The 17,500-nt window shown below is 36.6% G+C and overlaps 1 protein-coding gene and 1 long non-coding RNA gene across 8 annotated transcripts in view; one reads left to right on the top strand and one right to left on the bottom strand.

The window, feature by feature from the left end:
- Positions 1-17,500, bottom strand: part of LOC135113821 (uncharacterized) — a 117,774-nt gene that overhangs the window by 76,381 nt on the left and 23,893 nt on the right. For 6 of the 7 annotated variants that reach the window (XR_010275072.1, XR_010275077.1, XR_010275070.1 and 3 more), the window contains exon 2: positions 6,415-6,538. The exons of the other annotated variant lie outside the window; for it this stretch is intronic. This is a non-coding gene — a long non-coding RNA (uncharacterized LOC135113821). The remainder of the gene's footprint in view (positions 1-6,414; positions 6,539-17,500) is intronic. 7 annotated transcript variants of the gene reach the window in all.
- LOC135113818 (uncharacterized) lies at positions 2,229-8,671 on the top strand. The gene is made up of 2 exons (XM_064029444.1): positions 2,229-2,567; positions 3,325-8,671. Exons 1-2 carry the CDS (start codon positions 2,415-2,417, stop codon positions 6,925-6,927), a joined length of 3,756 nt encoding a protein of 1,251 aa, XP_063885514.1. The 5' UTR covers positions 2,229-2,414; the 3' UTR covers positions 6,928-8,671.

The raw sequence follows: 17,500 nt of genomic DNA on the forward strand, positions 1-17,500 counted from the left end.
AGAGAGAGAGAGAGAGAGAGAGAGAGAGAGATAGGTCCGCTCGTCCCTTGAGTACTCCAGCCTTGCATGGGGCGGCGCTGCGAATAAGCCTCTTCGATAAGGTCCACAGCCGTGCGGTGAGGCTGATCAAGGACAGCAGCGCCCAGCAGGAACCACGACTCGGCAGCTTCCAGCACCGTCGTGGCGTAGAAGCCTCCCTGTGATGTTTAAGGTGCATCAGCAACGAGTGCCTCACCTACAAGCACTCTGGCAGACCCCCCGGCGGGCCCAGGTGGCCACCAGGGCCGTCTCCCAAGTCCCCACAGAGCCACGTCTGGCCGGCATAACTGTCCAGCAGTTCAAGGAGCTCGTGAACGCCTGGCTGCCGACATAAGAAAAGGAGCATGCCAACAGAGTTAGGCTTTTAGATAGGAAACACTAGATATGTTGCCTTTAGCCTGTAAAAGTGTTGTGGATTGCATATAAATGTGCATAACAGCAGACTCTGTCAAACTAAACTGTATCAAGTATAAATAAAAGAGAGAGAGAGAGAAAGAGAGAGAGAGAGAGAGAGAGAGAGAGAGAGAGAGAGAGAGAGAGAGAGAGAGAGAGAGAGAGAGAGAGAGAGAGAGAGAGAGAGAGAGAGTAATGAAACAAACATTATCAAACATTATAGCCAAAAAAGGAGCAAACGTTGTATAATGTGCATAATGAAATGTTCATAAAGATATAACGATAATGATGATTGTCAGTTATAATGTAATGCCTTAATGTGTCTCTTTTCTCATACATTGCAAGTGTCAAAGTATCTTTGACTTATATTTGCCTCCTTTATATCATTTATTCACTTATTTAAAAACTTATTTACGTTCTAACTTATTTTCATTTTCTCTAATATAATTACATACATATATATTAATCCTTAAGTGGGAAGAATGTTATCATTTTTATATTATTCGCTGGCCAGTCTCCTCATCGCCGAACATGGAGAAAAATCAACAAGAGATACGTAGATGTTGGTGATTGTCTTCCTTCTGTTAAATGATCGACATGAAACACTAAGCATACAAACAAGAACAAAGTGTCACACACCAATAACTGAAAATGACTAATGAAATGACATTATAACATATTTTTTTTACCTGTGTGTGTGTGTGTGTGTGTGTGTGTGTGTGTGTGTTTTCTGTGTGTGTGTGTGTGTGTGTGTGTGTGTGTGTGTGTGTGTGTGTGTGTGTGTGTGTGTGTGTGTGTGTGTGTGTGTGTGTGTGTGTGTGTGTGTGTGTGTGTGTGTGTGTGTGTTGGTGAATAACTGACCGAATATACACGTATAATTAGATCAGCTAAGCACATTTCTTCAGCTAGTTATTACGTCATGTTTTCTTTAGTACCATGTCCTCATTCCATGTTACAATAACAACAATAACAACAACAACAACAACAACAACAACAAACAACATTAACAACAACAACAACAACAACAACAACAACAAAAACAATAACAAAACAAACAGCAAATGCAGCTGAAGCTTCAGCAACAACAACAACAACAACAACAACAACAACAACAACAACAACGACAACAACAACAATATTAACAAAAACAAAACACATCAAGTGCAGCAGGAGCAACAACAAGACACACACAGACAGACAGACAATTAGACAGGGTGGAACGAAAATCATTTCGTGTAATGAACTCTTCTCCTCTAACTGACTCTCTTTAGCCTCTCTTATCACCACAGGGTTGCATTTCTGGCTATGTTTTACCCCTCTTTTAAAACTAACTGGTCTTCTGATCTTGCTAGATGCTTGCCTCCCATCCTCCCGCGACCTTCCTGCATAACACTCTCTTCGTGGTCTCATTTCTGTTGTGTTAACGTCTGCAATGCCAGAGTTAACCAGTACTCTCAATCATTCATCCCTTTCTATGGTAAAGTCTGGCTATCCCTGCCTGCTTCCTGTAACGAACTTTTCCAAGAGGGAGGTTGTATGTGTGTGTGTGTGTGTGTGTGTGTGTGTGTGTGTATATATATATATATATATATATATATATATATATATATATATATATATATATATATATATATATATATATATATATATATATATATATATATATATATATATATATATATAAGAAGAAGAAGAAGAAGAAGAGGAAGAAGAAGAAGAAGAAGAAGCAAAAGCACAATAACTCAGTCCAATTCAAGCACTTCACCAATCAGCGGACGTTTTCCTGGGGTCTCGGGCGCTAGCACCAATCAGCAACCGTCTTCCTGAGTCTGCTTGCCACCTAACTCGAAGCTGATTTTCGGCTGCGACAGACGATCCCAAATACAAAGTTGATATACCTACTGGCAAAAAATCCATCCTTCAGGTTTACCCACCCCCTGTGATCCATTGGGCACAAGGATTTCAAGAGAAACACTCCACTGATGTGTGAGAACAGCACCGAGATTTGTCCTGAGGAATACACAGACATGGAGTACAAGAGAGCAGAATCCGTGAAGGAAGTAAGAGCCGCGCGAGCCAAAGAGAGGCGTCTGGCCGCACTGCGTCGCCTGAGTGGCAAGAAAACACAGGCACGAGTAAGTACGAGTATACACCACAGACTGTGTTGCCTCAGATGACCGTCTTGCAGGTTTCTTCTTGAGAGAGAGAGTGTTGAGATGGATACACTGCGTGATCGTTGGATTGCTTGATAGATAGACTCACAAATGTATAGGTTGATTGATAGATGAACATATAGATAAATAGAAAGATACACCCAGATTGATGAGTTAAATGATTGGTAGATGGATAGATAGACAGACAGATAAATATATAGGTAGACTGATAGACCTAGAGATAATTAGATAGATAAGTAGATAAATAGATTAATTGGTTGATTGACTAATAGATAAATAGGTAGAGAGATATATAAATAGATACATAGATAGATAGAAAGATAGATAGATAAGATTAAGATAGAATAAAAATGTAAGAAGATACTGACAGATAGATACACAGACAAATACGTAGAGAGATTTGATATATTGATTGATATATTGATTGATTAATAGAAAGGTAAATAGATAGAGATAGATAGATAGATGGATAAGAAAAACAGATACATAGATAGACAGATACACAAACGGATAGAAAGAAAACCAATAGATAAAGTAATTGATTCGCTGTCTTAATGAATGAATATACGAATAAGTTAATGAAGGAGTAGATTAACAGAGTGACTGACTGGACAGCTGACTGACATATTGAGATAGATGGTTCATCACCACATGCAAGTTTATATGAATACATGTCTCACTCTTTCTTAACATTTCCTGTTGTCTGGCTGCCCTACAGAAAGTAGTGACAGAGGGACGGAACACTGAGTCCTTGAAGGGGCCGGAACAAAATCAGTCCTTCAAATACAGCGCACCTCAGACATGTGACTCTGAGAACGAGGATGAAGAACACATTGAAATTTCTAAGATTGACTGGGTAACGGAGTGGCTGGACAAACATTGCTTCTTTGATGAGCAGGCCTGGGGCGCCGTCATGGCCGGTGTTGAGGCCACGCCAGAGGAGATGGAAAACGAACTCCAGGACAAACCCAACCCTCCTGTCGGTAACTTTAAATTGGATAGTAGCGAATACACTTCACTAGACAACACCTGCCCCAAGAAATTTCTCGCCGCCCTCACGCGCCTTAATCACTTGCAAAAGTCACACGATGATATCCTGGCACAGCTGACCTTCCCCAACAAAATGGTGGTGCAACATGTGACATACATCGTCAAGGCCTTCCTGAGACGCATGTACTTTAGAATGAAGGGCAAGAGCCACAAGAAACAGGAGGCCGTCATGCGCAAGATGCACTACGCCATGCAGGGCATCGTGCATCGCTACTTCAAGCGGGGCATGGATAAGAAAGTCTATTTACACAAAGCAGCGGAGAAGGACGAGTTTGAAAACTGGAGTGATGATGAGGATGACGAGGAAGGTCGAGGCGATGACGACCAGATGGAAGAAGGAAACGTTAATGAAACAAAAGACGAACAATGTGACGAAGTTCAGGAAAACGAAGAGAACCGGTCAAATAATGAAGACGAAATCCAAAAATGTAAAACAGCAATTGAAGAGATAAAGATGGCGAAGAAGTTTGTGAGTAGCGCTGTCACGCTTCACGCACAGGCCCCAGAGACTCTGCTGAACACCATGGAAGCGATTTACAACGGAAAGGTGACGGTGGAGCACGTGCTCAAACACCCCCAAACTCTCACCCACCAGAATGACCGCGTGGAAGGGAGCGTGCCTGGGATGAAGGGACAAGACGGTAACTCAAGCAACGAAGAAGACGACGAGGACGAGTATTACATCCCTGACGACAAGTCACACGCCAGCCTTGAGTTCTCCGACGACGAGAGAATGCACTGCCACCTCTCAGACGTGGAGGATGATGAGTGTGAAACGAATGACGCTTCTTGGGATGAGGAGGACGACAGTGACGCTGAGAGTGAGGCCCGCTTGAGTCCCACTGAGTATCCCTCAGATGGCGAGGAGTCCAGTTCGGTTGAAGACGGCGAGTGCGGTGGTGCCAGTGATGATAATATAACAAAGAAAAGCCAGACATCACCAGAGAAGGAGGTGGACTTCAAGCTGCTTAACAGACTTGCCGGCGAATTCAGTGATGGTAGCGAAGAGGAGGGGCACGAGAAGGCGGCGTGGAGGCGGAGTCAGGATGTGAGCCGCACTCTGTGGATGCAGGAAATGGTCTCTGACTGCCCACTCAAAGACAAGACTTACAGTCAAGAATTCCACTGCTGCCGAGCTCCTTTGTTCCCCAAGGTCAATCTTTCAACACATTCCATTCAAGAGAAGGAAAAAATTCTTGAACAGTTTATGGAAAAGAATGTCAGCAGAAACATTCGCCGCTACGTCATGAAAACAGTTTGCCGAAGGAATTTCGCGATATTCAAAAAGTTGTGGCGGCGTGCCAAGGGCCTCAAGCGGTTCCCAGGCCTGCGCCTGGGCACACAGGGCACTGCAGCGTGGCAGTCTTTCAAGCGGCAGAAGGCCTACCTTAACGACTTCCTCATGACAGAGAAAGAGGCCCTTCTTTACAGTTTGTCGCGGAAGCACAAAGTGTCGTGTGAAGAAATCTTCCAAGCACAGGCGACGGTAGAAATGCTCCGTAAGAAACGGCGACTCGCAGTCAAGATTGTCAAGTTCCTGGACCAGCTCCCCATCCGCCGCCTCCAGTACCTGAATGAGCACGTCCTCACAAAGGCACAGCGGGGAAATGGATGGGAGCCGCAAAGTCACTCAGACATGACTTCCGTGTTGCTGTTTTTACAGACTGTGGCTACAATGCAAGGACATGAGTCGCCCTTTCCCTGCCACGGCCCTGTGTGCGAGAAGCTTCAAGGCTACGTGGAGAGCCTCGTTCACGATATCGACGACGAATATAAGTTCTTTTGTAAGGAAAAGGGAAATCAGGCCCGCCGCGAGGAGGTCAAAGTAAAATTGAATAACATGAGCAGAAACAAGTTGGAAAAGTACTTGTCTGTCGCGAAAGAAACTTATCAGAGCTTGACGCGCAAGTTTCTGCAGCAGAAGCATAAATACCTTAAGAGACGCTTATCGGAGCACGAGCTTAACAGTCTGTTTCCCTTGTGCCCCAAAGATGACATAGGTCTGATGCACCTCCCTAAACACCAGAGGCTGCTACTGCTCACCCAACATAACAACAAACAACTCAAGCTCCGGCGTGATTACATTAACATGGTCAAGGAAAAGGCACGCCACACCAAGACAGTTCTGGCCAAAATGAACAGGTTCTTGTCGCGGAGTTCGGCTCAAGACATAATTTTGAAAGTTTATGACATTCAGACGCAGGAGAGTGAGTGGGCACAGAGGAGCAAGGTGCTGGAAGATGAGGCAATAAGCTACCTGGAGGTGTTGCCGCAGGAGTACAAGGAGTCCACCAAGGACTCCCTCACAGGCCTCACCTGGGACATCTGGAGTGACGATGAGCAGGACAGTGATTCGGACTGGATGGATGAAGGCTCAGAGGAAGGTGAAGGGGAGATGAGGAAGGAAGAGGAGATGGAACGAAAGGCTGACTATACTGAAAACGAACCGCTGACTATACAGAAAATATTCCGTGAGCTGCATGTACAGTATTATCCTACAGGAAATTACATACTTAAAAATCAGCAGGATGTCCAGGAATCCTATCCAACTTCCTTCCCCTTCGAACAAAAACCCTGGGAGACTCCAGTCCACCACGCGATCCTGGATAGATTCGTAACGTATCTTAGCAACAACAAATCCCAGAATGGCAGGCCGTTGAAGATCGACTTTCGGAAAGAAATACGTCGACTCTGGCACTACAAACCTAAAGGGTTCATCAAGACCATTCGATGCTACGAGAACCTCAGCAAAACTTACAACAAGGAGCACAAGAAGACGTTACGAGCATGGACGGTCACGAAGGCTGACGAAGACCACGAGCACCTAAAGCACCATGAATTCAAAGTGTCCTCGGAGTGCGAAGGCGAGACTCAAGCAACACCTACGAAAGAAAAAGAGAAAATCATTTCAATGAAAAGGAAATTCCAGGTAAATGAAGACATTACTCATCAATTTCTAAATGCAGAGTCAAAGAAAATTAAACTGGATCACGATGAACATGAAACAAAGGAAATGGATACTGGAAAAAAAATCAAAAGGAAAATCGAGGAGAATGAACAAATTACGCAAATTAATAAAAAAATCAAGAATGGCGGATATGACAAAACCATTAATACGAAGTGCACCTCAGCAGAAGACGAAGAACAAAAAAAGTCAGTGAAAAGGCGATTTCAAGAAGAATGGGATGTAATGGAACACCCAAAAGACAACCTCAAAGAAGTTCAAAATAAGAAAAAGAGGGTTTGGCGAGAAGAGAGTCACGAATTTTAAAGTGGAAAAATTTTGAAAGCAGTGAGGATGTAGAAGGCTGAAGAGAATAAGCATGTGTAAACTATAAAGACAAAAGTAAAAAAAAGATAAAAGTAAAAAATTTTATTAAAAATATTATTAAGAAATAACAAAAACAAATAAGGATAAGAGAAGAAAGAATGACAATAAACAAGAGAAAATATATGATTTGATGGAAAATAGAGAGATACTAGAAAAAAAAAACAATAAGACTAACGCTTTGTTGATTGGAAAGAAATTAATTTTTGAAACAAAATAGGCCTTGGAAAGAAATTAAGAATTTTACAAGAAATAAAAAAAAAACGACTTGATGGAGAAGGAGGAACAAAAGAAAAAGAACTCCATTAGTGGAAAATTAATGATTGCACAAAGCTAGAATTTTGAAATTCCCGATCTTACCTCATCGCCCCCCCCAAAAAAGGAGAAAATTAATGAGAACAGCAACAACAAAATAAGGCATCCTGGAAATAACGACCAAAATCACGAGAATAATAAGAAAAAATAGTTTTGGCTAATTTCAATAAGATTTAAGAAAACAGACTAAAAAAAAAAGGATCGACAGTCAAAAATACTGAAAGCACTAAAACTTATGCCAAAACACTACAACGAAAACAGAAGTCAAGCATTAGTTACTTAAAAAGTTACTTAAAACATTAATAGAAGCCTTCAAGCACTAAAAATGCAGTCAAAACAACAAAAAAAGTTTAAAAAATAGGCAAAACAATAAAAAGACAAAAAAAACAAACAAGAGTAAAAACTTAGAAAAAAAACAATTAAAACATTAAAAAGTGGTGAAAATACTGAAAAAAATGTCAAAACACTAAAAAGAAGACAAAAATACTACAAAAAGTGTCAAAACAACTAAAAAAAAAGAAATCAACTCTAAAACAAGAAATCTAAACACTAGAAAAGTAGATAAAACACAAAAAAAACACAAAAAGAAACTAAAAACTAAAAACACTACAAAGGAGTCACAAGAGAAAATGTTGTCAAAACACTAAAAAAAAAAAATAAATGGAGTAAAACACTAAAAAAGAAAATAAAGAAAATAAAGAAAAATTAGTAAAAAATGAATGAAAATACAAACAAGTCAAAACATTACAGTGAGCCAAAATTGAAAAAAAAATGAAGTGAAAATACAAAAAAAAGAAAAAAAAATATTAACATATTAAAAAAAAATGCATATTAAGAGAAAAGTGTTAAAATAATAAAACAAAAAGACAAAAAATAAACAAAATGAAAAAAAGAAGTTTAAAAACTAAGAAATAAAAAAAAACAGTTAAAACACTACTAAAGCTCAACACACTAAAGTAGGAGCCAAAACAATAAAGAAACCAAAACAATAAAAAAAAAATATCAAAACTCTAAAATTAGAATCAAAACACTAATAAAGGAGTCGCAACACTAAAAATTAAACTAGAATAGAAAAAAAAAACATGGAGTCAAAACATAAAAAAAAGAAAAATTGAAGCAAAATAATAAAAAAAGAAAATGAGTCAAAACATTAAAAAAATGAAATAGAAGTCAAAACAATAAAAAGACAATAACTAAAAATATTAAGAAAAATAATGAAGATACTAAAAAAGGATAAAAGGCAAAACACAAAAAAGAAAAAAATAAATAAATGGAGTCAAAAACACTACAAAAACATCAAAACACTAAAAGGAAAAAAAAAGTAAAAATAAACTACAAAAATTCAAAACACTGTAAAAGTAGTGAAAACACACACACACACACACACACACACACACACACACACACACACAAAAAAAAAAAATAAAAATAAATAAATAAATAAATAAATAAAAAAATAAAAGTCAAAACAAAGAGGCAGGAGTAAACAAACAAAAAGTTGAAACACTAAAAAAAAAGTAAAAAAAAAAAAAGAAAAAATGGAGTGAAAACATTAAAAAAATCAAAATACTAAAAAAAATATGAAATATACCCAGAATACGAAATGGAGCAAAATAATAAAACAAAAAAATGGAGTTCAATCAGTAAAAGAAACAAAAAGTAAAAACGCTGAAAAATAATAAAAACATTGAAAACATTCAAAACACTAAAATACAAAATGTGGAAAATGTGAAAAAAAAGAAAAATGGAGTCAAAACATAAAAAAAAAACGAAGAAATAATGAACACTAAAATAACAGGGAAATGTCAAAACATTCAATGAAAAAAGAATTCACAACATTAAAAAGTAAAAATAAGATGGAATCAAAACTCTAGAAAAAAAAATGGAAATTAAATCAAAATAATGGGGAAAAAAACAATGAAAGAAGAAAATGGAGTCAAAGCAATAAAAAAAATAGTTCAAAACAATAAAAGAAAATAAGTGAAAACACTAAATTAATAAAAAAATATGGAGCCGTAACACTAAAATGTAAAACAATAAAAATAATAATAATTAGAGTAGAAAAAAAAAATAAAAAAAAAATGGAGACAACATGAAGAAACAAAAAAAATAGTCACTAAAATAACATTAAGCCAAACACTAAAATAAATAAATAAATAAATAAATAAATAACCAGTGGAAAAACAACATTACAAGAAAAGAAATTTACAAGTCAAAACAAAAAAAAGTTAAACTTAAAATAAAAGATGATAATGTCAAAAGTATTTATAATAAAATAAAAAGGAGCCAAACACAAATACTAGAAAATGAAAAAAAGTCAAAATACTAAAACAAAAAAAAAAAATACAAATGTAGCCCCCCCCAAAAAAAAACAAAAACAAATTAAAACACTGAAGAAAGAAGAGTAAAAAAAAAGCTGGAACAGCCACAAGACAAGCCAAAGGAAGACCAAAATAAGAAAAAAACACGAATTGGGAAGTGGAAACCTTTTAAAACAGTATTAATACACAAGGTTCAAGAAAATAAGAATGTGTAAACTATTAAAATAAAAAAAAATAAATAAATAGATAAAAAAGATAAAATATAAAAATCTTAAAAAATCATTATCAACAAATAACAAAAAACAAGTAAGGTTAAGAAAAGAAAACAAAATATAAGAAACAAAGACAAGAGAAAATAGATGACTTCATTTTGAAATGAGAGATATTGTTAAAAAAATAATAATAATAATAATAATGACTCTTCATTAAATTGAAACTAATTAAATTTAGAAATAAAACAGTAGGCCTTGAAAACAAGTCAGGAATTTTCTTTCACAAAACCAAAAATTAAAGAAAGAACTTGATAGACGAGGGACAAAAGACAAAGGACTTTAAGCGGGGACAAACCATGACTCCACAAAGCTACAATTTTAAAATGCCCGCACCACCAATAAAAAAAAAAAAAGGAGAAAATTCATGAGAACAACAAAATTAACTCATCATGCCAATAATTACAAAAATCAGAAAAAATTAAAATAAAAAAAAATTGTTCAGCCTAATTTCAATGAAATTTAAGGAAATAACCAGAAAAAAAGATGGATAATGAAAACACTAAAATAAAGTAAAAACAATAAAAAAAAACATGTGAAAATACTAGAAAGCAAAACAGGACTCAAAACACTACAAAAGGAATTAAAACATTAAAAGAAAGAATCAAAACACTACAAAAAGAAAAAAAAAGGAGAGAAAATAAGTGAAAATACAGCAAGGAGACAAAATACTCAAAACACTAAACAAAAAGTCAAAACAAAGAGGGCTAAAAAACACCAAAAAAGTCAAAACACTTGAAAAGGCTGTCAAATAAAAAAATATATAAATAAATAAAAAGATGAATAGAGGCAAAATACAAAAACGAAGATGAAACAAAGAAGTTAAAACAGTAAAAAGCAGTCATGACACTAACAAACGGAGTGAAAACATAAAAAAAAAATATATATATATATATATATATATATATATATATATATATATATATATATATATATATATATATATATATATATATATATATATATATATATATATATATATATATATAGTCAAAAACAAAAAAAATCAAAACACAAAAAGAAGAAAGACATTTGAAAACATTAAAAGAAGGAAGGAGTTCAAACGATAAAGAAAAAAAACAAAACACTAAAAAGATAAAACGACTCAAGACACTAAAAAACAAAAAAAAGTTAAAACATTAAAAGAAAAAAAAGTGAAAACACGAAACCAACAAAAAAGTTCAAAACACTGAAAGAAAAAAAAATGTAAGGAAAAAGAAAAATGAAAAGAAAGTCAGACTCAATGATAAAGGAAAGTCAAACAATCAATGAAAAAGAAACATAACACAAAAAAGGCTCAAAATACTAAAAAAAAAGTCAAAATAAAAAATACACATTGAAAATAGTAACCAAAACGTAAAAAAAAAAAAAAAAAAAAAAATCAATATTAATTTGTGTATCCTGGTGTGAACATCACCACACCAAGTGAAATTCACAAGAAAAATGGCACAGTAAAAGAAAAACTGACAAAAAATGTTCACCAATATATATATATATATATATATATATATATATATATATATATATATATATATATATATATATATATATATATATATATATATATATATATATATATATATATATATATATATATATATATATATATATATATATATATATATATATATATATATATATATATATATATATATATATATATATATATATATATATATATATATATACACTGCAGTTAAATGTTAACATAATATATGGAGGATTTTCCTTTCTCTCAAGCAAAGAAGAAAAATGGAGAGAGAGAGAGAGAGAGAGAGAGAGAGAGAGAGAGAGAGAGAGAGAGAGAGAGAGAGAGAGAGAGAGAGAGAGAGAGAGAGAGAGAGAGAGAGTTTCAAGGAATGAAGTAAAAATTACCAAACTTTATTCCCCAAAATAAGAACAAATATTGTATAATGTGCACAATGAAGTATTCATTAAAATATAATGATAATAATGATTGTTGACTATATTGCAATGCCATAATTGCAAGTGTCACTCTTCTCATACACTGCAAATATCATTTATTTATTTATTTATCATTTATTTACTTATTTAAAAAAAACATTTACGTTCTAACTTATTTACGTTTTCTCTAATATAATCACATACATATATATTAACCCTTAAGTGGGAAGAATGTTATCATTCTCCTCATCACAGAACATGGAGAAAAATTAACAAAGATATATGCAGGTATACATCTCTGAACATTCTGCATATACTGTACATAAAAATAGAAGCTTCCAAGAATATTGTCTCCCTTATCACCATACCAAGCAGTCTTTTTACAAAAAAAGAAAAAAAGAAATACGAAGAGATAAAGAAAAACACCCCAACAAACCACACCACACACACACACACACACACACACACACACACACACACACACACACTCCCATCAAAATGTCGTTGCTCTTCCCGTCAATCAAGATAGCGCGCGGAACTCACTGCCTGCCCGGGAACAATGCGGCCGTGGAAAAATACGTGGATGAGAGATGCCTTAAAAATAATAACCTGAGAAGCTGTGTGTGTGTGTGTGTGTGTGTGTGTGTGTGTGTGTGTGTGTGTGTGTGTGTGTGTGTCCTACAACAGGGAACAAGGATAACAATGGGGAAGTTTTTATAGAGTTTATTGGTATGTATAGAACGTTTGAGATTTATTAGTTTATTCCGCTGATATCGTCCATTGGTAAAAGATTGTTAGTTTAATATTTGCTTGAATCTTTACACACTCCGATGGTTCAGCTAATTAACTGGCAATGACTTCTGGATCGAGTGCTGTTTGATACGGTTCTCTCTCTCTCTCTCTCTCTCTCTCTCTCTCTCTCTCTCTCTCTCTCTCTCTCTCTCTCTCTCTCTCTCTCTCTCTCTCTCTCAACTGGCGTGTTTATTTGATTTTCAATCATATTTATGCAAAAGGAACAAGATGTTTTCTTGAGAGTGGCTTTTTCATTACATTTCCTCTGTGTGGGAAGACGCTGCGTTCAAACATCTCAGGGAATACTCGGTGGGGGAAAATATAGCGTACTGAAATGATCACAAGACTGCACGATTCTTCTTTATATTTAATATTTATAAATCTCTAATTGAGATAAACACACGATGTTTTATTTTATTTTTATTTATGCAAGAGGGTAACAAAAATTAGGAAACAAAAAAGGCCGCTAAGGCGAAAGTCCTCAGAGAAAAAAAAAAAAAATAAATAAAAGTAAAAACCAGAGGATAAGTAATTTGAACCTCCCTCTAGAAAGAGTTCAAGTCATAGGAAGGCGGAAATACACAAACAGACAGGGAGTTCCAAGGCTTACCAGAATTTTTCAAGCAACGTACACTTTTTCTTTTCTGTCATCATTACAATCTCGGAAGGAGTTCAGAAATAATGTTATTACGATGCACAGGCCTTTCAGATTTCATGTATTTCAGTTTTGGAATGTATACCATAATTATATTAGTTCTTGTTCAGTTCCCAAATCACGCACCTTTATAACACAACACTGCGTTATACAGAAGCTGCATAAAGGATGACGAGTCTATGAAGGCAAGCTGACTGCACAGAATGACTCCTCACTTCAGAGTTTTCATAAAGCAAACGTCTCACTTTCTCATTTGGATTACTGAAAATGGATGACCACTTAAGTTGGTAATATAAATGCTGCGTATAGTTTTTTTTTTTTTTTTCGTCTAGTTTTCCCTGACAGACTAGGGAAAACTAGAAAAACAAAAAAAAATAAAAAATAAATAAATAAATAAATGAAAAAAAATGTTGCGTGTAGTAAAATTAGATTATTCCCCCCCCCTCTCTCTCTCTCTCTCTCTCTCTCTCTCTCTCTCTCTCTCTCTCTCTCTCTCTCTCTCTCTCTCTCTCTCTCTCTCTCTCTCTCCTTCTATCCAAGATTCACCAAATACCTCCTACCTTCCAGTTCCAGACACACTCCCGCCCTAAACTCAGGCGGAAAAGTGTGCCATAGATTAAGAGGGAAGCAAGATATGGGACGTAAGGGGGAGCGATATGTATTGCCGGATTATATCATAGAGTGGAGGACCAACCATTGTGTGTCTTCATCCGAGGCTACCACAGCTCACTACTCATTTATGTTTTTTCGCTGCCTCTCCCTCCCTTTCTCTCTAATCCCGTCTCTTTCTCTTTCTCTTCTCCTTCATTCTCACCTCTTTCCTTCTTTCTCTTTCTCCTTCATCCTTACTCTTTCTCTCCATCATTCTTCACTTTCTCCTCCATCCTCACCTCTCTCTCTCTCTCTCTCTCTCTCTCTCTCTCTCTCTCTCTCTCTCTCTCTCTCTCTCTCTCTCTCTCTCTCTCTCTCTTCTCTCTCATTCCGTTTTCCTTTCTTACTTCATGTTCAGAGCGATGAGCCAGGATGCAAAGACTGCACAGAAAAGTACTTGAGGTAGAAGTTTGAGAGTGGGCAGCCTTGCAGAGAAGACTTGCGAGGATCAGCCACAGACAAGGCACCGGAAAGCTTCAGAAGAGGGAATGCTGCCACTGTATTCCCTTCACTGTCCTCTGGTTACTTTGTCTCAGGACGTCCTGTATTTGATCTCCTTGTCACCCGCAGAACACCAGATACTCTTTTCTCAAACGTCTGCGCGTCAGATCTCGACTAATTTTAATACTTTTAACGAGAGTTATTAGGGTTTTCAATGGCGTCCTCATGTTTCCAGTGATAGTTTAACAAGGTTTCTGCATCATCAATATAGATTATAGAGATTGCGCATAAGAATCTGAATCTTGGACTTGAGAGAACGTCACAATGGCAACACAACAGGCAATGACGTCATCAGTGACCTGCTGCCGGGGCGTGCTGGGCACCTGTCGATGGGTTTTGGTGCACAGTTTAGTCTTACGCTTCTCGATGCACATCAACATAATCAACATCTATATAACGTCCACACGGATGGTGATGAGGATAATTAAACACATCGGCTCATATTTGTGACCTCGGTGTGTTTAATAATTCACGCAATTTTAATAGACATTTATATAAACAAGTACATCATTTTTGCTGAGCGATCGGCTCTCGTGGAACAAAGCTCACTATACCTGCGATTTTCCGTTCACTTCTGAAATTATAAGATAATATTCTGAAGTGCCTCGGTGTCTTTTCTCACAGACTTGTAATGAGCAGTGGTGGATTTTTTTTTTTTTCCTAATTTTAGTGAAAGCTTAATAAGAATTCTGCATCATCAATATGATAAAACATTAGAAATCGGGAAATCATGTCTATGGCATTTACAATAGTCCTTATAGAACACAACGCATACAAATACAAGAATTCGTGACATCAGACTTACAATTTTCAATTTTTTCATTTTTTTTTATTTTATATATACACACATCATTATTATCTTGTTTTTTTTTATTTTACTTTTAGTCTTAAGTCGAATTTTTCTTTCCCCTTTATGAAGTTTTTATTTATTTTTATTAATGTAGACCGTGATATTTGTTATTAGTATGGGTAAGCAGTGAGTGTAACACTCCTCTACTTGTACTCACGACTGACAACAACACGTCAAAAGAGTTCACACTCACTGGATCGCGGCTTGTAAATATGTAGGAGAATGATTGACCTTATAATGAAGTGACTCAGTGTCCCAATCAGTGGTGCAGCAACATCTAACGTCACTCACGTCATTCCCACCACGGATGCTATAAATTACTTCCACGCTGATTAACTCTCAGGCTGCTGTGGCTTTTCCTCAACCTTAATACAGTTTTGTAGCGCAGGCTTCAAGTGTAATTACTGAACATGAGTAAAAAAAAAAAAGTGGGCCCAAGGAGTTTAAACTTTTCAGCGCTTATAGTTTCAGTTTTTAGACCAATAACATGAGATTACTGGATTAAAGAAATTAGCTAATTAAAGTGGTCTTTTTTTCGATTTTTCTATTCCTGATACTTCATGATTACGGCATTGAGCGTTTGTCTCTTTTTTTTTTTTTTTTTTTTTTTTTTATGTAGGAAGAACACTGGCCAAGGGCAACAAAAATCTAATAAAAAAAAATGCCCACTGAAATGCCAGTCCCATAAAAGGGTCAAAGCAGTGGTCAAAAATTGGTGGATAAGTGTCTTGAAACCTCCCTCTTGAAGGAATTCAAGTCATAGGAAGGTGGAAATACAGAAGCAGGCAGGGAGTTCCAGAGTTTACCAGAGAAAGGGATGAATGATTGAGAATACTGGTTAACTCTTGCGTTAGAGAGGTGGACAGAATAGGGGTGAGAGAAAGAAGAAAGTCTTGTCCAGCGAGGCCGCGGAAGGAGGGGAGGCATGCAGTTAGCAAGATCAGAAGAGCAGTTAGCATGAAAATAGCGGTAAAAGACAGCTAGATATGCAACATTGCGGCGGTGAGAGAGAGGCTGAAGACAGTCAGTTAGAGGAGAGGAGTTGATGAGACGAAAAGCTTTTGATTCCACCCTGTCTAGAAGAGCAGTATGAGTGGAACCCTCCCAGACATGTGAAGCATACTCCATACATGGACGGATAAGGCCCTTGTACAGAGTTAGCAGCTAGGGGGGTGAGAAAAACTGGCGGAGACGTCTCAGAACACCTAACTTCATAGAAGCTGTCTTAGCTAGAGATGAGATGTGAAGTTTCCAGTTTAGATTATAAGTAAAGGACAGACCGAGGATGTTCAGTGTAGAAGAGGGGGACAGTTGAGTGTCATTGAAGAAGAGGGGATAGTTGTCTGGAAGGTTGTGTCGAGTTGATAGATGGAGGAATTGAGTTTTTGAGGCATTGAACAATACCAAGTTTGCTCTGCCCCAATCAGAAATTTGGCTACCTCTGTTAGGTAGCCTTTCTTTTACCCATTTTGTTTGGCCTTGGTCGTTGTCTCTAATAAAAACACTCATTACCTATTGGTCAGAATGGTCAACAGAAATACGTGGAACAACGTAAGACCAGACTCACTTCGCACTGCCCTTAAGTTATTGGAATACCTATGCAGGAATACACAGGCGAGTGATTTTCATAAACTTTAGTGAAGATGACTGGCTTTCTGCTCCTTTGCGGCGGCGATTAGGTAATGGAAGGACGGCGAGCCCCGGCCAGCCAGCTTCTCTTCACTGCCAGCCACCACCATAAGCCTAAACGTCATGGGCTGTTCCCGAGGACTTGTTTGGCTAGCGGTGGAGGCTGCACGGCCATCTCTGCGTGTGTGTTGTTGTTGTTTATGATATAGTGGTGGTGGCAGGAGTAATAGTAGTAGTAGTAGTAGTAGTAGTAGCTGCTGTTGTTGGTGGCAGGAGTAGTAGTAGTAGTAGTAGTAGTAGTGGTAGTAGTAGCTGCTGTTGTTGTTGTTGTTGTTGTTACTAAAGGAATTGTTGTTGTTGGTATTTCCTTTTTTGTTACATTTGAATGTCAAAACGGACGCGACACACATTATAACAGGTGACAAAAGAAATGCATGACACAGCTTGCAACATGATGATTTAATGCATTTTCAGCAAACCTTCAATGTCACCCTGCAGGACACCCACACTCATAACTATCACAAATACTAATACAAATGACAAATATATGTAGAAAAAAGACAAATACTGCACATAAAAAAATAAATAAATAAATAAAAAATAAAAAAAATGCAGAAACGGTTGGCCA

This window comes from Scylla paramamosain, chromosome 26 (genome assembly GCF_035594125.1).
Source record: "Scylla paramamosain isolate STU-SP2022 chromosome 26, ASM3559412v1, whole genome shotgun sequence".
Lineage (NCBI taxonomy): Eukaryota > Metazoa > Arthropoda > Malacostraca > Decapoda > Portunidae > Scylla > Scylla paramamosain.

Coding starts and splice junctions, on each gene's coding strand:
- LOC135113818 (XM_064029444.1), top strand. CDS start 2,415: ATGTGTGAGAACAGCACCGAGATTTGTCCTGAGGAATACACAGACATG. Junction 2,568..3,324: donor GCAAGAAAACACAGGCACGA/GTAAGTACGAGT, acceptor GCTGCCCTACAG/AAAGTAGTGACAGAGGGACG.